This window comes from Microcaecilia unicolor, chromosome 1 (assembly GCF_901765095.1).
Source record: "Microcaecilia unicolor chromosome 1, aMicUni1.1, whole genome shotgun sequence".
NCBI classification, from domain to species: Eukaryota; Metazoa; Chordata; class Amphibia; order Gymnophiona; family Siphonopidae; genus Microcaecilia; species Microcaecilia unicolor.
Window position 1 is genome coordinate 189,278,882 of NC_044031.1, and position 19,561 is coordinate 189,298,442.

At 42.1% G+C, this 19,561-nt stretch overlaps 1 protein-coding gene across 1 annotated transcript in view; it reads right to left on the reverse strand.

The window, feature by feature from the left end:
* Positions 1 to 214: 214 nt before the first annotated feature.
* TBX20 (T-box transcription factor 20) overlaps positions 215 to 19,561 on the reverse strand; it is a 126,675-nt gene continuing 107,328 nt past the window's right edge. Inside the window, exons 7-8 of the mRNA XM_030189992.1 lie at positions 3,839 to 3,951; positions 215 to 1,015 (exon numbers count right to left, since the gene is read on the reverse strand). Of these exons, the coding sequence (XP_030045852.1) occupies positions 675 to 1,015; positions 3,839 to 3,951 (454 nt within the window). The 3' untranslated portion in view covers positions 215 to 674. The remainder of the gene's footprint in view (positions 1,016 to 3,838; positions 3,952 to 19,561) is intronic.

The following is a 19,561-nucleotide window of genomic DNA, read 5'->3' on the forward strand; positions in this document are numbered from 1 at the left end:
CAGAATTATTTGTTTTTCTGCAAATCAGGTAACTGAGAAATAACAAAGACACATAAAAACACAATCAGTTGAAGCCTACATCCGTTTGGCTATGTCTTGGTATCTCTCCCATGAGTCTAGCCCAAACTTCTTGATAAATATATTTGTCCCTACAGGACAATCCAATCCTTCTTCTCCCAGCAAACGAATGCTAAAGCAACAAGAACATGCTCAGAAATTATGATAAATCTTTCAGTATAGTATTTTCATTATTTACAGTGTGAGGTCTGGCAAACTAAGGGTGTGTGTTACCTCTGTTAAGATTCCTTCTGACTTTCGAAAAAGCTGAACAGAAGAGAAATTTGTACATTACTGTCCAAGCACAGTATTTTTATTCCAGTAAGCAGAATGCACCTCCGGATCAGTCCATAGTTTCTCAAACCACTTGTTAAATTTCAAATCTCTTTCATTGTGCAGAAAATAAGGTTTGTCAATGTCAACAGTTGCAATCACTATTATGTTCTGCTGTGATCCTACCATTTCTGGAAGGATTACCCTCTCTTTAAACGTAGTATGTTAGTAACGTAGTAAAGAACTTAGTTTCTGCTTTTCTTCTAGGTCTTGTCCTTATTTATATATTTTTTGAAGGGTCCAGTTTACAGGAAAATGGATCTTGAGGGTTCGTTTTGTACCAGTTATACAAATGGCGTCATTACTGCAGAGGAATGACGGAGTCCTTGAATGGCAGCATAAGGCCCTTGCTGAAAGTAGTGGTGGTATCTGGGCATGTGGAATGATGGGAATGTTGGTCCACTGCCTTGCATGGAGCTGGCAATGGCTGAGGGAGTTAGAGGCATCCCCAGCCTACTGTAAGGAGGCAGCGATCCCTGGATTGGGTGGGGAATTGGCGTGGCTATTGATGCCGTACTGGTGCCAAGTGTTGTCAAGGACTGGGGGTGCTGGAATCCAGGAAAACTAGATGAGGATGATACCCAGGAGCTCAGAGATAAATTATCTGATGTCGTAAAAGCAGATCCTACAAGAAAGAAAAACATTTCCGACGTTATCACCCACAGTTCATCCAGTTTAAAGGAACTGATTCAAAACTTTGCTGTTGGCATGTTTCTACCACACAGAAGACATTTTTGAATCAGAAACACCAAATGGTGCCCTCTTCTGATGCATAAATAGTTTCTGTATGGGAGATGCACATTGGCTGAAAATGTTGAATGTGGGCAGACGTTGTTTGTATAGATAACTTTTCAATAAGGTGTCTAACTGGCAATTTATACATGCAGTTGAGTCCTCACGAACTAACCCGATATTCAAACACCAAGTACCTGTAGAGTTGGTGTTTGAACATTGGGTTCTTAGGGGACATCAAATTTATATTAATTTAGCAATGTACAGACAACTGATGCTGTCTATTAAGATGTTTTAATGTGTTTTCTGTTGACATTGTATATAGTATACTGTGCCCAGTCAGCTGTGTGGTGCCAGCACTGAATACTGCCGACACCCGCATAGTCAGGCTCCTCCCTGGTTCTACACCCTGTAATGGCTCCGAACTACTCACTCGGGCAATGGACAGTGAGTGTCAATATTCAGTGGTACTGTCAGTTAAATGCTGTTGAATATTGGTGGCTAGGAAGGCACATGTGATTTATTTTTAAATCGTCATTATTGAAAGTTTGCAAATTACATACCCAAATAAAGGACAACATTTTTTCTTGCTGCCATTTCTCCTTCTTTCAAAGAATGGGGAAGAAAAGGAAGGGTATAACCTGACCTATTGCAGGTCACCCCCGCAGATCTTATAGTAGTGGGTCTAATGAATGATTTTGTTTGCCAGGCCAGTCTTCTGAAACAAGTTCAGTGAGGCTGCTGCTGGGGCAAAAGGTCACCAACTGGCAAGGAAGTTTCCTCCTTGGTCTCTGAGGCATCTTTAACCCCTGAAGAGCACAGAGCTCTGCTCTAATCAAAAATCATGTTCATGCAGGTTTTTGGGGCAATTCTTCTTTTTTATCTATAGAAAAAACCCAAGTTGTTGTTCTTGAGATTCTTTGGTTGGCAATAGATAACTTAGGTAAAGTACCTTCTGGTAAATTTCAGATTCTGTATGAACAGATTGTTAGATTATCTGACACTGTTTTGGAACAAGCGCTAATGCTCTTGAATCAGGGAAAATGACTGGTGACACTGTAAACAAAAATCTAAATTTGAGAATCTTGAAGAAGCATTGGTGAAAGATAAGATGGTGATGCAGAGAAACTGGAAAATATGGAAATTTGCCTTTAAGAGAAGGAACTTGCAATTTATCAACTTTCCCAAGAAGAGTGGGGTGTCTGTAGAAGGAATATAATATATATAGATATATATATATAGATATATAGATATAGATATAGATAGATATATATAGATATATATCTCTATCTATCTATCTATCTATATCTATATCTATATATATATCTAATGGAAGTAAATGGACTTTAAATTGGGGGGGGGGGGGTATATTCATTTCTTTTATTATTGTGCTATGCATATGTTACCTTGTAGAGATATTTCTATTAATACACAATGTTTCTTTTCAAGCTTGTACATTTGTACACTTTGGTAACATACTGCCCGATATTCAGCCACCAGAAGGCAGTGCTTTGACTGCCCGTCGCTGGCATTCAACTGGGATATTCAGTGCCGAGCAATTTCTGCCAACTGGCATTGAATATCTGGTTTCCTTTTTGACTGCGGCAATTGAACTGGTTAAGCCACTATTTAGCGCTGCTTTAGGGCGGGGTTCTTTTACAAAGTGGCGGTAAGCCCAATGCGGGTTCACCGCATGCTATATCTGAACTACAGCTGACCAAATGTGGCTGCCAGCGGTAGTTCCATGTCGAGTGTGCGCCATTTCCAGCACTAAAGAATTTTTTATATTTTTTTCTAGCTCAATCGTAACATTGGGTGACGGTAAGTGCTCCCTGTCACATGGTAAGAGTTATCTTACCGCATGGCTTTTTACATGTTGCAGTAAAAAGGGCCCTGGTGTGTGGGAAAAATGGCCCCCGTTGCTACTGCGGGGCCCTTTTTCCTGCAGCTTAGTAAGAGGACCCCTAAGTGCTTAGGGCCTTATTCTATAAAGGTTATGCTCCTAAATTTACACTCCTAAAATTTATGCTCCTAAATTTATAAGCATAATTTATGCTCTTAAATTTAAGCTCATAAATTATGAGCATACTCTATGCTCCAAAACAGATTATGCTCCTAATTTAGGAGCATAGATTATGCCCATAAATTAGGAACATCAATTTTAGGAATGTAAATTTAGGAACATAACCTCTATAGAATAAGGCACTTACCCACGGATTCTATATAGCATGCCTAGAGACCTGCGCCAAAATTGGAGTGGATTCTATAACAATGTGTGTAACTTAACAAGCTTAACAAACTAATGAGCGCTGATAACAGCACTTAACAAGCAATAATGAGCACTAATTGGGGGGGGGGGGGAGGGGGAAGCTGGGGAAGATGGAAGTTACATAAGTATTGCCATATTGGGACAGACAGAAGGTTCATCAAGCCCAGCATCCTGTTTCCAACAGTGGCCAATCCAAGTCACAAGTACGTGGCAATATCCCAAAACAGTACAATGTATTAAAGTACAGGTTTCTAAGAATGTTGAAATACTGTTCTATTTAATATACTGTATTATAGCAATTGATTTTGCATTATTCTGTATAATTTTCCATTTTTTTAGAGCACAATTCCTGGGGATGTAATTGAGTATAAAGTTGTTTCAGGTCAGTTTGTGGTATACTTGTTTTAATTGAATCATTCAGACTGATAAGCGTGTTTCATTTCTCACCTCTGCTTTGTGCCATCTGACTCTCATCTCCCAGGATGTCATCATCTCCTCCATAGGTTCTGATGGGTGACCGTGCATATGAATGTTTTTGGATAAGGCACTCCACACTTTCCCTGTTGGGGAAAATAAGGCCACATTAATTAAAGCATTTCAAAAATAACATTCAAGAGCTGCTTTACTGGTAATGTATCTTCTAGAACTTGATAGGCTGGGTCATTGGAAAAAGCGGGCAATTGAGGCAGGCTGAAGAGGGAAAGTGCTCTGCTGCCCTTTTCCATCAGACTGCAAGTTCACAAGGCTAAAAGAGAAGGGAGCACAAAAAGCAGATCTTCCCCAACTGGCCTGCATTTTTTCTTCCTTTTTTTTAATAGGAAAACTCTAGGTTTTGTCTTGACTTTTGTAAACCATTAGAGAAGAGGTCTAGTGTTTTCCTTTAGCTACATATTTCATTCATACATTTCCAGATAAATGTATTGTCAGATTTTATGGAGTGCATAGAGGGGCATAATCGAACGAAAACATCTATCTCCATGGGCGTTTATCTCCGAGAACGGGTCCGTGAAGGGGCGGACCGAACCGTATTTTCGAAAAAAATAGACGTCCATGTTTTATTCGACAATTTGTGAGCTGGGCGTTTTTGTTTTTCAGCGATAATGGAAAATGAAAGCGCCTAGCTCAAAAACAAATAAATCCAAGGCATTTGTTCATGGGAGGGGCCAGGATTCGTAGTGCACTGGTCCCCCTCACATGCCAGGACACCAACCGGGCACCCTAGGGGGCACTTTTACAAAAATAAAAAAAAAAGGTAAAACAGCTCCCAGGTGCATAGCACCCTTCCCTTGTGTGTTGAGCCCCCCAAATCCCCCTCAAAACCCACTGCCCACAAGTCTACACCATTACTATAGCCCTAAGGGGTGAAGGGGGGCACCTACATGTGGGTACAGTGGGTTTGGGGGGGGTTGGACGACTAAGCATTAAGCAGCACAATTGTAACAGGTAGGGGGGGATGGGCCTGGGTCCACCTGCCTGAAGTCCACTGCACCCCCTAACAACTGCTCCAAGGACCTGCATACTGCTGCCAGGGAGGTGGGTATGACATTTGAGGGTGAAAATAAAAAGTTGTGAAACATCATTTTTTGTGGTGGGAGGGGGTTAGTGACCACTGGGGGAGTTAGGGGAGGTCATCCCCGATTCCCTCCTGTGGTAATCTGGTCATTTAGGGCAATTTTTGGGCCTTATTCGTGAAAAAACAGGGTCCAGGAAAAGTGCCCTAAATTCTAGCTACAAACGCATACTTTTTTTCCATTATCGGCGAAAGGCGCCCATCTCTGTTTGGGTGATAACCATGCCCCAGTCCCGCCTTCATCACACTTCATCCCATGTGTGAAGCCTATTTTAAATGCTGAACAGAGCTTTTGAACAATTGCACAGCAGCATAAATACAGAAAATGTATGCACATGGAAAGTGCACTCTTGCTTCTGCACGATCTGTGTGCAGGCATTTCTAGGGGTGTAGATCCACAGAACAGGGGCACAATTGCAATGCACATGCATAAGTTTTTGAAGTTCAAATTTCTGTATTCAATTTTCCATACAATAACAAAAACAACAAGAGCATCAACCATGCAAACAGAGTGAAGTGGCCCCAACAAAAGGGGTAGAAACAACACTAATCCCCGGACATATAAATGTCCATCTACATTTACTCCTGTCATACCCAAATCTCTTGTCTTCTGTCTCCTTTTCATATCTATGATAAAAAGCATACCACACTCCACCACTAAGGTATCTTTTCAATGACTAACAATCAGTTTAAGTGAAATAAGCAACAAATCAAGAAGTTGACCCATCTGTGGATTCAGTGAATGCTCCAAACCCACTGATTTCCAGATCAGAATTCTGTATGAAAAGTGGTTCATGTTGTACATGCATATTTTGTAAAATATGTGGGTACACACATAAAAGACAATTCTAGAACTGGGTGCATGCAGGTACACATGTCCAGGTGATCCTAGAAACTACAGAATGGACAAAATGGTAGAAACTATTATAAAGAACAAAATTATTGCATGCATAGACAACTGCAGTATAATGGGACAGAGTCAGCATGGATTCAGCCAAGGGAAGTCTTGCCTCACCAATTTACTACATTTTTATGAAGGCAGGAATAAATGTGTGGAAAAAGTGAACCAGTTGATGTAGCGTATCTAGATTTTCAGAAAGATTTTAAAAAAGTACGTCATGTGAGACTCCTGAGAAAATGAAAAAGTTGTGGGATTGGAGGCAATATCCTATTTTGGATTAGAGACTGGTTATAAGATGGAAAACAGAGAGTAGGGTTAAATGGCCTGTTATCTCAATGGAGGAAGATGTATAGTGGAGTGCTGCAAAGATCTGTACTGGGATCAGTGCTTTTTAAAATTTTTATCAATGATCTGGCAATAGGAATGATAAATGAGGTAATTAACGGCCTCTTTTATCAAGCCGCACTAGTGGCTTCCGGTATGGTAATGCCGACAAAGCCCATTCATGGCAAGTTATGCCATGGTAACTGAGAGAAAGGTAATCCCTGTGGGCTACCTTTGTCTTGCTGCTGGGTATGACTGCCTAGCAATGTGAACCCCATGTAAAAATGGGAGAAAGGTGATCCCTGTGAGAAACAAATGTAGGTTGACACTTGCTGGTATAATGTCAGATTATCAAGATGTGAAAGCAATAAAACCTACATGTATAGCCTAGACTGACCTAAGGTTCAGCCCTGAGTTACAACCGGATGTCCAGGGGCCGTGTGTTCACAAACTTTAACGTGTGTCCTTTCTTTAATACATGCACAGATGTCATTTTATTGAGGAAATAGGTCTAGCATGTGTGAATGAAAATGAAGACTTGATGGAAATGCCAGGCAAGTGATGTAATTGTGTGACGCAAACTGCACTGTGACGCTCTTCGTACAGCTGCCAAATGAAGACCTGCATAGTCATATCATTAGTATAGTGGAGCTGAATAAAACAGATGGAAATGTACACATTAATAAGAACAGACAGAAATGTATATTTTGTTTGCCCATAGGACCTAGGCCCTCTTGCACAGAGGCAAATCTTCATCCTCAGATTAAACATTTCCCCACATTTATACAAGGAAACAAAGATCTGGCCTACAGGTCCCCCGATTTATACAATGAAACAAATATCAGGGCTACACGAGATAAAAGGGTAAGGGGATAGACATCCTTCCTGTGATAAATCAGCCTCAGAATACACAGGGAGAGGGGAGAGATCAAAAACAAATTGAGGGTGAAATGAAAATTTTAAGCAGTTCTTGACTGGCAATTATCCATGCCTTCAATCTAGGTGCAATTATTTCAGAATTTCAGCTTCTATTTTATAAACACTTAGGTACCAATGTGTCCTTATAAAATGGATGAAAAATAGTGACCTCCTTTGCCAATTAACCTAGGCAACCTTTATAAAATTACCATCCACATGTTCACATTATTTACACATAGAATGATTTTAACCCATGAACTTTGGGATGTCCTCTAATCCAGGAGAAGAATGGATATTTCCGTTCATTGTTTCTCTCACACTCTCATCTTTGTGTTTTTCTGAGAGAAAGAGAGAGAAAGACATTTGCCAGATAGCATAATAAATCACCACAATGGCAAATCTTTGCTTTCATACAAAAAGCCCATTATAGTAATTTTGGCCTGGGCGTATCACTAATGCCATTACTTATGCAAGTCTATTGAAAGAAAAAGGATCTTATCAAAGTGATTTACTTGTGTCAAGACTGGAAGTAGACTGTAAGCAATGGCAATTCTTACAAAGAGAATGATATAATTGAGTTGCTGCTTCTTAAGTGATTGAAAACAGTGGCCATATCAGGGCTATCACCAGAAAGATTTTATATAGAAAAGACAGACAGCAGTATTTACTGCCTCTTTCTGTCTGTCAAATAGACCATGGCTCAGTGAAAGCATAGGATAGCAGTATGAGCAAAACTCTTGGCAAATGGGATTGGACCTGAACCTGGGCAGTCTGGTACTGAATAGCTAGGCAAATCAAATATGAGAAACTGCTTATATAAAATAGCAGGAATTCTCCTCCACAGAGATGTTGCAAGTGGTATATCAAGGGCATTTTTTTAATTTATTTTTTAGTCAGGTATTTCATTGCTGAGGTAAATTTGGGAATGATATTATAGTTCTGATGTGTCTACAGAGATGCAGTATATGTGGGATATAGGTATACAGAAAACACAAGAGTCTACCAGCTTGCTTTAATCAAAATGGCTGACAGTTCAGACTTGCTAGGCAGAATTACTTCTGAGGAAGGGTAGAATCCAAGATGGTTGATTGACTAAAAGTAAGACCAAGTTGCTCCCAGGCCTTTGATGTTTTGCTCTTTATTAAGGACCATTCACATTAAGATCTCTTATGAGTTAATTATACTAAATTGTTTAAAACAATATTATAAGCAAAATTGAATTTATAGAACCAAAGACGACATGAGTGTGAGGGTAATCGGAATCTCAAGTATTTGGTACTAAGCCAAACTTTTTGTCCAGGTTGAAAGGTCGGAGCAGACCGCCTCCTACGATCTGCGAAAAGCTTGTATCTAGCAGCGGCTCGCTGAAGATGTTGTTGGACCCTGCTCCAAATGTCCCGGATATCAATGAGGGTCTGTTGGAGCTGAGGCGAGTCTTGGGTCTGAGGGATCGGAAGTGGTAGTTGTGGGTGGCGCCCTTATACTGTAAAAAATGGTGATGTACGAGAGGCAGTGTGGAGACCGTTGTTATAGGCAAATTCAGCACAGGGGAGTAATGTGGACCAATCAACCTATCTGTTATTAGTATACATTCGCAGGAAGGTCTTGAGAGTTTGATTGACCCTTTCCACCAATCCATTGGTCTGTGGGTGGTATGTGGATGAAAAATGGGTGGTGATGCCAAAAGCAGAACACAGTGCTCTCCAGAATCTAGAAGTGAATTGAGATTCTCAATCACTTATGATCTGGAGAGGTAGACCATGTAAACAAAAAATATGCTGGATGAAATTCTTGGCAAGAGTAGCGGCCAAGGGGAGAGATTTCATGGGAATGAAATGGGCCATGTGAGAGAATCGATCCACCACTACCCAAATGACTGTGTGACCTTGGGACGGTGGTAAATCAGTAACAAAGTCCATGGATACTTCCTGCCAAGGTAGCTGTGGAACTGGCAGTGGCTGTAAGAATCCCCACGGCTTGCCAGGAGAGGATTTGTTTCGGGCACAGATGGGACAAGTGGAAACAAAATGTAAGACATCCTGAGCCATGCATGGCCACCAATAGTACTGAGAGATTAAATGAAAAGTCTTGCGGAATCCAGAGTGACCAGCAAACGTGGAGGAGTGTCCCCATTTGAGAACCTTCTTCCTGGACTGGGGTGGAACAGAGGTCTTCGTGGTGATGGTAGAAACTACAGTCATGGAGGCAACACAGGCAGGATTAAGCATGGGGTAGGATTCCTCGGATTCTTCGGGAGGGTTGAAGGCCCTGGATAGCGCATCAGCCTGAATATTCTATTCAGCAGGTCGAAATACCAGGTAGAAGTTAAAATGGGCAAAGGAAAGAGACCAGCATGCCTGTCGCGGGTTTAGTCTCTTAGCATCCTGAAGGTATAGGAGATTCTTGTGGTCGGTGATTACTGTGACACCGGTGCAAGGCCCCCTCCAGAAGATATCGCCATTCCTGGAGAGCCAATTTAAGGGCCAACAATTCCCGGTCCCCAATGGTGTAGTTACGCTCTGTCGGAGAAAATTGTTTGGAAAAATAAACAGGGGTGACGCTTGCCAGAGTCTGAGGTTTGAGACAGAACAACCCCTGCCCCCAGCTAAGAGGCATCCACCTCTAAAATGAATGTTTTTTTGATATCTGGGCTTCGAAGCACAGGAGCAGAGAGAAAGGCTTGCTTTAAGTTGGCGAGAGCCTCCTGGGCCTCCGGTGTCCAGTTCCTCACATCAGCCCCCTTCCTGGTCAGTGCGGTAAGAGGGGCAGTGAAAAATTACACTGGCTCCCTATCAAAGAGCGAATAAACTTCAAAGTCCACACACTGATCCACAAGATCCTGCACGGAGAATCTCCAAGTTACATGACCAAACTAATCGACCTCCCTGACAGGAATGGGTCTAAATCCTCTCGAACATATCTCAATCTCCACTTTCCCAATTGCAAAGGCCTCAAATACAAAACCTACTACGCTTCCAACTTCTCTGTGATAGGCAGTCAACTTTGGAACACCATACCAAGATACATCCGAGCAGTGCACTTTTTCTAGTGAAAAATGTGCCGGTACTCAAATGCTAGGCCACCCTTCAGAGGTGGGGGTAATCACTGAGGGACCCTCCCCACAATAGCCAGGCCCCCTGCAACCAGCCACAGAACCTATGACAAGGCAGAATTGGTGTGTAGAGCCTGAGCTATTTCATTAAAACTTGGGGACCATGGGTCAATTTTAGCAGCCAGTGGAAAAGGTGCCGGTACTCAGTACCCCCAAGTACCCCCTCAAAAAAAGCCCTGCATCCGAGCAACCAACGAACTTCTACCCTTCCGAAAACTGCTGAAAACATACCTCTTCAACCAAGCCTATCCGAACGACCCAACTTAATTTACGTACCTAAACTACACCACAAATCCACACCACTAACATTAACCTTACCTCATTCCTTCCCCCACATTTCCCCATTTTATCATTCTCTATTCAACTTGTTATCCCTGTAAAACTTTGTAACTATACACTGTGTTATCTTTGTAATACCTAGCAACTATTCATTGTTAGCCGCACTGAACCTGCTACCGAGCAGGAAACAGCGGGGTATAAATGCTAGAAATAAATAAATAAGGGAGTATTGATGGATGAACTGCCGGTAATAGTTAGCAAACCCCCCAAACCGTTGCAAGGCCCGGAGACCCTGGGGCATGGGCCAATCCCGGAGGGCTCAGAGTTTGGTGGGGTCCATTTGGAGCCCCTCTGAAGAGAAGATATATCCCAAGAATGGAATAGACTGTTGATGAAATGAACACTTCTCTAGTTTGGCGAAGAGACGGTAGTCCCGGAGGCATTGGAGAACGGTGTGGACATGACGAGGGTGGTCGAACAGAAGCAGAAAAAAACAAAATAGAGGAGCAGCTGCAAAGGTAAAAAATTTACATCAGGCATGGATGCGGTTCAAAAATACCATCCTGGAAGCCCAGGCCAGTTATATTCCAGGTATTACAAAAGGAGAAAGGAAGGCCAAGTGACAGCCGGCATGGTTAAAAAGTGAGATGAAGGAAGCTATTAGAGCTAAAAGAAAATCCTTCAGAAATGGAAGAAGAATCCAACTGAAAATAATAAGAAACAGCATAAAGAATGGTAAATCAAATGCACAGAACTGATAAGGAAGAGAGACTTTGAAAAAAGATTGCGTTGGAAGCAAAAACACATAGTAAAAACTTTAAGTATATTAAAAACAAGAAGCTGGAAAAGAATTTGTTGGACCACTAGATGACCGAGTAGTAAAAGGGCACTCAGGGAAGACAAAGCCATAGCGGAGAGATTAAATTAATTTTTTGCTTCAGTCTTCACTGAGGAAGATTTGGGAGAGATACCAATACCAGAAATGGTATTCAAAGCTGAAGAGTCAGAGAAACTAAATGAAATCTCTATAAACCTGGAAGATGTAATAGCGCAATTTGACAATTGAAGAGTAGTAAATCGCCTAGACCGGATGATATAATCCCAGAGTACTGATAGAAATGAAAAATGAACTTGCAGAACTAATGTTAGTAATATGTAATTCATCTTTAAATCAAGCATGTTACCGGAAGATTGGAGGGTGGCCAATGTAATGCCAATTTTTAAAAAGGTTCCAGAGATGATCCGGGAAATTATAGACCGGTGAGCCTGATGTTGGTATTAGGCAAAATGGCAGAGACTACTATAAAGAACAAAATGACAGAGCATATTCTAAAGCATGGATTAATGAGACAAAGCCAACATGGATTTAGTGAAGGGAAATCTTGCCTCACTAATCTATTACATTTCTTTGAAGGGGTGAACATACATGTGGATAAAGGTGAGCTGGTTGATACTGTGTACCTGGATTTTAAAAAGGCATTTGACAAAGTACCTCATGAAAGACTCCAGAGGAAATTGGAGAATCATGGGATAGGAGGTAGTGTTCTATTGTGGATTAAAAACTGGTTAAAATATATAAAACAGAGAGTAGGGTTAAATGGTCAGTATTCTCAATGGAGAAGAGTAGATAATTGGGTTCCCAGGGGTCTGTGCTAGGACTGCTGCTTTTTAACTATTTATAATGATGTAGAGATGGGAGTAACTAGTGAGGTAATTAAATTTGCTGATGATACAAAGTTATTTAAAGTTGTTAAATTGCAAGTGTCTTACATACCTGGAACATCAGACGTGGAGGCAGAGGCTAACATACACTTCTCTCTTTAGTTCCGGTTTAAGGCGCCTACACTTTGGGCATGCCTACACTTTGGGTGAACCTACTCTGATGTCAGACGCCTTCACTTTATAACTAGGAGTTTTCTTCCTCTCCTTGCCTCAGCTACTTCTTCCTGGTATCTGGTGCATTCCTGTTTTGAGTACTGCTGATTAATGGTTTTGACTTTGTGCCTGGACCTGACTCTGCTTGACTGCTGCCTGCCCTGACTTTGTGCCTGGACCTTACTCCTGCTTGACTGCTGCCTGCTCTGACTCTGTGCCTGGACCTGACATCTACTGGATTGCTGCCTGCCCTGACTCTGTGCCTGGACCAGACTTCTCCTAATTGCTGCTGTCACTGTCATCCCCTGAGTCCTACTCTCAACCCATCTCCAAGTACTGCTGGCCACATGAACCCAGGGGCTCAACCACTGGGGAATGGTGGTCGCTGTGGGTGAAGCGTTGGGAATTCTGTTGATCTTCGGATCAGCACAAGAGCTCACTCCATTCCTGATTATCGTGACAGCAAGATGATTGTGAAAAATTACAAGAGGAACTTACGAGACTGGGAGACTGGGCATCCAAATGACACGTGATGTTTAATGTGAGCAAGTGCAAAGTGATGCATATGGGAAAGAGGAACCAGAACTATAGCTATGTGATGCAAGGTTCCTCATTAGGAACACCGACCAGGAAAGGGATCTAGGTGTCATTGTTGATGACATGTTGAAACCTTCTGCTCAGTGTGCGGCGGTGGCTAAGAAAGCAAATAGAATGTTAGGTATTATTAGGAAAGGAATGGAAAACAAAAATGAGGACGTTATAATGCCTTTGTATTGCTCCATGGTGCGACTACACCCTTGAATACTGGGTACAATTCTGGCCACCGCATCTCAAAAAGATATAGTGGAATTAGAAAAGGTAGAGAGTAGAGAATGATAAGGGGATGGGACTACTTCCCTATGAGGAAAGGCTAAAGTGGCTAGGGCTCATCAGCTGAAGAAAAGATGGCTATGATAGAGGTCTATAAATAATGAGTGGAGTGGAAACAGGTAGACGTGAATCACTTGTTTACTCTTTCCAAAATATAGGAGACACACAATGAAGCTGCAAAGTAGTAAATTTGAAACAATCAGAGAAAATATTTCTTCATTCAGTGTGCAATTAAACTCTGGAATTTGTTGCCAGAGAATATAGTAAAAGCAGTTAGCTTAGCGGGGTTTAAAAAAAGGTTTGGCTAGCTTCCTAAAAATAGAAGTCCATAACCATTATTAAAATGGACTTTGAAAAAATCCACTGTTTATTTCTAGGATAAGCCTAGCATAAATGTATTGTACGTTTTGGGATCTTGCCAGGTACTTGTAACCTGGATAGCCACTGTTGAAAACAGGATGCTGGGCTTGATGGACCTTCAGTCTGTCCCAGTATGGCAACACTATGTTAGTTCTTAACTACAAAGTAGCATAACCAGCAAGAGAGGAAGGGATTTTAAAAACTACTCAGACAGTGAGAACAACACTGGATCTTCTATTTATTTATTTATTGTTGCATTTGTATCCACATTTTCCCACCTATTTGCAGGCTCAATGTGGCTTACATTATGCCATAATGGCGATTGCCATTTCTGGAATTTTCTCTTAATATTGTTGAATCTATGGGTTTGAATATGGCTGTGGAGTGGCAAGCTCTCTGTTGAACATTACTACCTTAAGAATTGGCTTGTCTGTGATTGGCTATTCCTGTGAGTGTTTGGTATAAAAGCTGGCAGCCACTTTGGACAATCTTTTAAGCTCTGTTTCTACTTCTTGAAGCAGCAGGTTTGCAAAATAAGTGGCCCTTGTCGGGGTTTTGGACAGCTGGAATTTATTCATGTACTGCAGCACTTGAAGAGCGTTTCTTTATGCACTGGAACAATAGCAATTTGAGGATCTGGTGTTGGGAAGGAATACCTCTTCAGTCAAGCTAAGTATTTGTGGGACTTTATTTTGATATAAGTCATAAACTACCAGTGGTGTTTGTTGGAACTTTGTGGATTTTATGTGGATATTTTTTTTTATGACTAAAACAGATTGTGTGGGTTTTGGCTATTTTTCTCTGTTTTATTAGTTAACTTTTTTTCTCAATATTTGGAATGTTTTTTTGTTGCTTTCTTTTTTTCTGGCGATAGATAATTTAGTGGGGCCAATAATAATATCTGGGAATCCCTTTGGGGATAGACTGACACCTTTGGTCAGACATTGCTCTTTGAGTTTTGAGATCTCATTTGTTTAAATTGTGAGATTTTTCATAGCTCCCCGCAGTCTGGGTTAGCCATCTTGTTAGCAAACTGTATGGTTTATGTTCTTTTTGGACTAACTGCATAGTGTCATGGTAGTCACAGGGATATCCAGCAGTGCTCTGTGGTTAAGTGGCACTGAATATAAAGGATAAAGGGTCATGGATTTGATGTACCACCTTTCTGTGAGTACAACCAAAGTGGTTTACATTCAGATATTCCACAATCTATTGTCATGGAAGGAGGGAATACCTTAAAGGTAGAAAGGGAGTCTAGAATCTTAGGTATAATTCTTGACTCTTACTTTTCAGTGGCACCACAAGTTAATAATTTAATTAGGAAGGCCTGTTTAAAACTTAAACAACTTTGACTGGTTCATTCTTATTTTTTGCAAGATTATTTCAGAGTCACTGTCCAATAAGCTATTTTAGCTTTTCTGGACTATTGTTTTTAAATAGCTATATGGACTTGTTCTGAAGACTTATCACAAACATTTAAGCTCTTAAACACTAAGTGCTTCTTTTACAAAACCACATTAGCGATTCCTGCATGGCAAATGAGAGGAAGCACATAGGAACTGAATGGGCTTCCTCTCGTTTGCCGCACTGAGGATTGGTAGTATGGCCACGTAGAAAACGCCCTAAGTTATTGTCTCGGATGTGTAATCATCTTGTTCTGGCTTTTCCTTCTGTTAAACAGGTTAGATTTAAAGCAGTTTTCTTGAATTCTTGTTTTTTTAGCTGCCCTTCTTTGGAACAACCTTCCTGTTGAAATTCGTCTCTGAATAATTTTATTTTCTGCAAGGCTTTGAAGACTTATCAGTTCTTCTGCTGTTGATGTGTTTTGGTTTTATTGAGTATGTAACTTGTTTATTGTTCTTTCTGATAACTGTATCGGTACTTTATTAGTTTTATCCCGCCTTGAATCTCAGTTGAGGGAGTTGGTGGGCTATAAATCCTCTACAACATAACATAACATACTATATACAGGTACTTTCTCTGTCTCTGTAGGCTCACAATCTAAGTATATTTTGTACCTGAGGTAATGGAGGGTTAAGTGACTTGTCCAGGGTCACAAGGAACTGCTGTGGGAATTGAATCCAGATCCCCAGGTTCTCAGTTCACTAGCCTAATCATGAGGGCTACTTCTCCACTCCAAGGATACCCCACTGAGTTGAGTATAAGGGGGCAGGAGCCTCTCTTGCCCACCTAAATACCATTGAATATTGACCCCTTTCTTTAATAGATCAATAGTAGGCTAAATTAGAAGATGCTACTGTAAATGCAACACATTTTCATGTTAGGAAAGTAAATAGAAGTAAGGACAAGACTAATAGTTTACAAAATAAGTGGATTAAAAGTTAAGAGTGAAAAAGAATTAGGGTACATGAGTCTTAAAAAGAGAAGCCTAGGGAACCTGAAGGCATTGATGTTGGATAGGATACATCCTAGGATAGAGACCTGTGAGCCAAATACAGCCCGCTTGAGATTTTTAGCAAACAAAATTTTAACTGATTAGACATGATTTTGAAGCACTATAGAGCTATTTGATAGATATAAAGATACAATTTCATAAGAGATTCATACCCCCAAAGGAATGCCCTCTTGTTAATGAGGCAAAAAGTGCCATGAACCTTGTACATACCATTTAGCCACTGAGGCAAATTTTCAGACAGGCCAGTTTATCTGGGTAAATCACTATTTGTCTCTGTAAAGGACTTTAAAAATGGTCTTCTATCTATATCAATTTCTGTGATGTAATCAGATGAAAGTAGAGCAAGAGGAAGAGTGGCATTTGATAACAATGTAACAGCATGAGAATTTGAAAGCATAGCAACCAACAAACTGTTAACATTGTTATATCAAATCAGATCCATAAATATCAGATTCTGAAGTAAATGCTAAATGGTAGATAACTTTCTGTAAATGCTAATGCACAACCAGAACAGGTAGTGTCAGAAGTGAATAAAACATGGAATATTTAATTTTGGAAATATTTTTATTCAGCATTATTAAAAATAATATAAACAAGAGAGCACAACATCAACCAGCAAAAAGAGCCATGAAGATAACCAAACAGAAACATTGCTCATTTATACCAACTGACAACCCACCCAACTATGTCCCCCCTTACCCCTGCTGAATCCCCAGCCTCATAATTACCAATTTGAGTGCCTTATATAATATAATATTAACCATTTAAGATCTGACTGCATGCTGTTGAGATGAGAGTGTTCCAATAGGGTTCCCAAAGGCTACTCCAGATGGAGAAGTTAAAATATGGAATAGAACAATTGCTCTAGAGAGAGTCACAATCATTTGGGAGCACTATAGTTGTTCAGAAGGTGCTTCAGAGGAGAGCCAATGTGGCAAAATCACTTTTAAAGTCAACAAAACAGACAATTTAAAAAATGGCAAAAAGCCCTTTCACAATGGTCAGATTATATAGGAAGGATCCCAAATAGTAGACTTGAAGTCAGATCATTCTAAATATTACTAACAAAATGTAACTCACCCTTCCAAAAAGTTCTGATTATTGGACAAATCCAGTGGCGTACCAAGGGAGGGGGGGGGGGGCGGTCCGCCCCGGGTGTCAGCGGGTGGGGGGTGCTCCGCGAGAGCCGACAGTTTTTTTTTTTAAATCCATGCAGCGATCGCCGATGCAGGCAGCGCCTCGCGTCTGCCCTGCATGAACTGAAAAGAGGAAATCGCTTTGCTGACATCGGGCCTTCCCTCGCTTGTCCCGCCCTCAAGGAAATAGGAAGTTACCTCAAAAGAGGGCGGGACAACAAGCGAGGGAAGGCCCGACGTCAGCAAAGCGATTTCCTCTTTTCAGTTCATGCAGGGCAGACGCGAGGTGCTGCCTGCATCGCTGCACGGATTTAAAAAAAAAAGCAGGGTGGTGGCTTTAAGGTGAAGAGGGCTCAGGCCTCTCGATGGAGGGGGGGGCTCAGATGGGAGAGGCGGGGTTCAGAGGGGAGAAGGGGATTGGTGAGGGTGCTCAGAGGGAAGAAGGGGATTGGGGAGGGTGGTCATAGGGGAGAAGGGGATTGGGGAGGGTGGGGGTGCTCATAGGGGAGAAGGGGATTGGGGAGGGTGCTCAGAGGGGAGAAGGGGATTGGAGAGGGTGGGGGTGCTCATACCGTAGGGGAGAAGGGGATTGGGGAGGGTGCTCATAGGGGAGAAGGGGATTGGAGAGGGTGGGGGGTGCTCATAGGGGAGAAGGGGATTGGGGAGGGTGCTCAGAGGGGAGAAGGGGATTGGAGAGGGTGGGGGTGCTCATACCGTAGGCGAGAAGGGGATTGGGGAGGGTGCTCATAGGGGAGAAGGGGATTGGAGAGGGTGGGGGTGCTCATAGGGGAGAAGGGGATTGGGGAGGGTGCTTAGAGGGGAGAAGGGGATTGGGGAGGGTGGGGGTGGTCATAGGGGAGAAGGGGATTGGGGAGGGGAGTGCTCAGATGGGAGAAGGGGTCTGGGGGTCTGACAAGGGGGCAGCAGGGAAAATGGGTCCATGCCTGGGGCTGGTGGGAGAATGGGTCTGGGGCTGAAAAGGGGGGATGCAAGGCATGTGGTGGATGAAGGGGGCTGGAACTGGGGGCTGAAAAGGAGGTATTTGGGATAAGGGGGCTAGTACTGGAACTGGGGGCTGAAACGGGGCAGGGGCTGAAACTGGGGGCTTTAAAGGGGAAAGGGAGAACTGGCTGGGGCTGAAGCTCGGGACTGATGGGAGAAAAGGGCTGGGGACTGGTGGGATAGTGGGGCTGAAAAGGGGGGCAGGTGGGAGATGTGGGCTGGGGCTGGAACTAGGGGCAGGTGGAATAAGGGGGCTGAAAAGAGGGGGCAGAGAGAGAGGGGACAGACCCTGGATGGAAGTGGGGAGTGTGAGGGAGGGCAGAGCTTGGATGGATGGGAGAGGGAGGGCAGACGGATTGATGGGGCAGAGAGAAAGGGCAGATGGTGGGTGGAAGGGGGAGAGAGAAAGAGGGCAGACTGGGGTAAATGGTGGATGGAAGGGGCAGAGATAGAGGGCAGATGTGGATGGAAGGGAGAGAGATGGCAGACTGGGGCAGATGGTGGATGGAAGGGGCAGAAATAGAGGGCAGATGTGGATGGAAGGAAGAGAGAGGGCAGACAGTGGATGGAAGGGGCAGAGAGAGAGGGCAGACACTGGATGGAAGGGACATTAGAGAGGGCAGACACTGGATGGCAGAGAGTGAGCGAAGACATGCTGGATGGAAGGAAGATGAGGAAAGCAGAAACCAGAGACAACAAACTGTAAATATATATTTTAATTATTTTGCTTTAGGATATAGTATTGTAGCTGTGTTAATAAATGTTTATAAGTAGAACATGTAAATAAGGTCATCTTTTTATTGGACTATTTTTAATACATTTTGACTTAACTTTCAGAGAACAAAACCCCCTTCCTCAGGTCAGGATAGGATAATGTAACAGCACTATACTGTATTGACCTGAGGAAGGAGATTTTGGCCTCTGAAAGCTAAATGTATTAGTCCAATAAAATGATATTATTTGTTTTATTTCTATTTGTTAATTTGTAAAGTGGTGATTGGTATTTGTTAGTTTTTTCAAATTTACATCTGCTGTCTTTATATTTTGCACAGTACTAGGGGACGTTTTCTGTTTCTGTGGTGTTGCATTGTATGCAGAGTCTGGCATCTTGGGGGTTAAGTTTAATTTTTGTCTAAATAGAAAGTTTAAATATTACTACTTATTCTATAGTGGATTAGGGTGTATCTGCGTTTGTGAAAAAGACATGGCTTTCAGTTGGCATTGACTGTGCAGGATCGACGATCTGTATTATTCTGTCTGGTTTTGTTTTACAATAGGTGAATTGATGTTCTAGTGCTCACTGTAGTGTTTAAGATGGTTTCCTTTTCCTTATGTGACTCGTAGAAATGACTGCTTATGGTATGGTAGAATCGCTCTATAGGTCCTCATGTTTTGTATTCTCGGTAT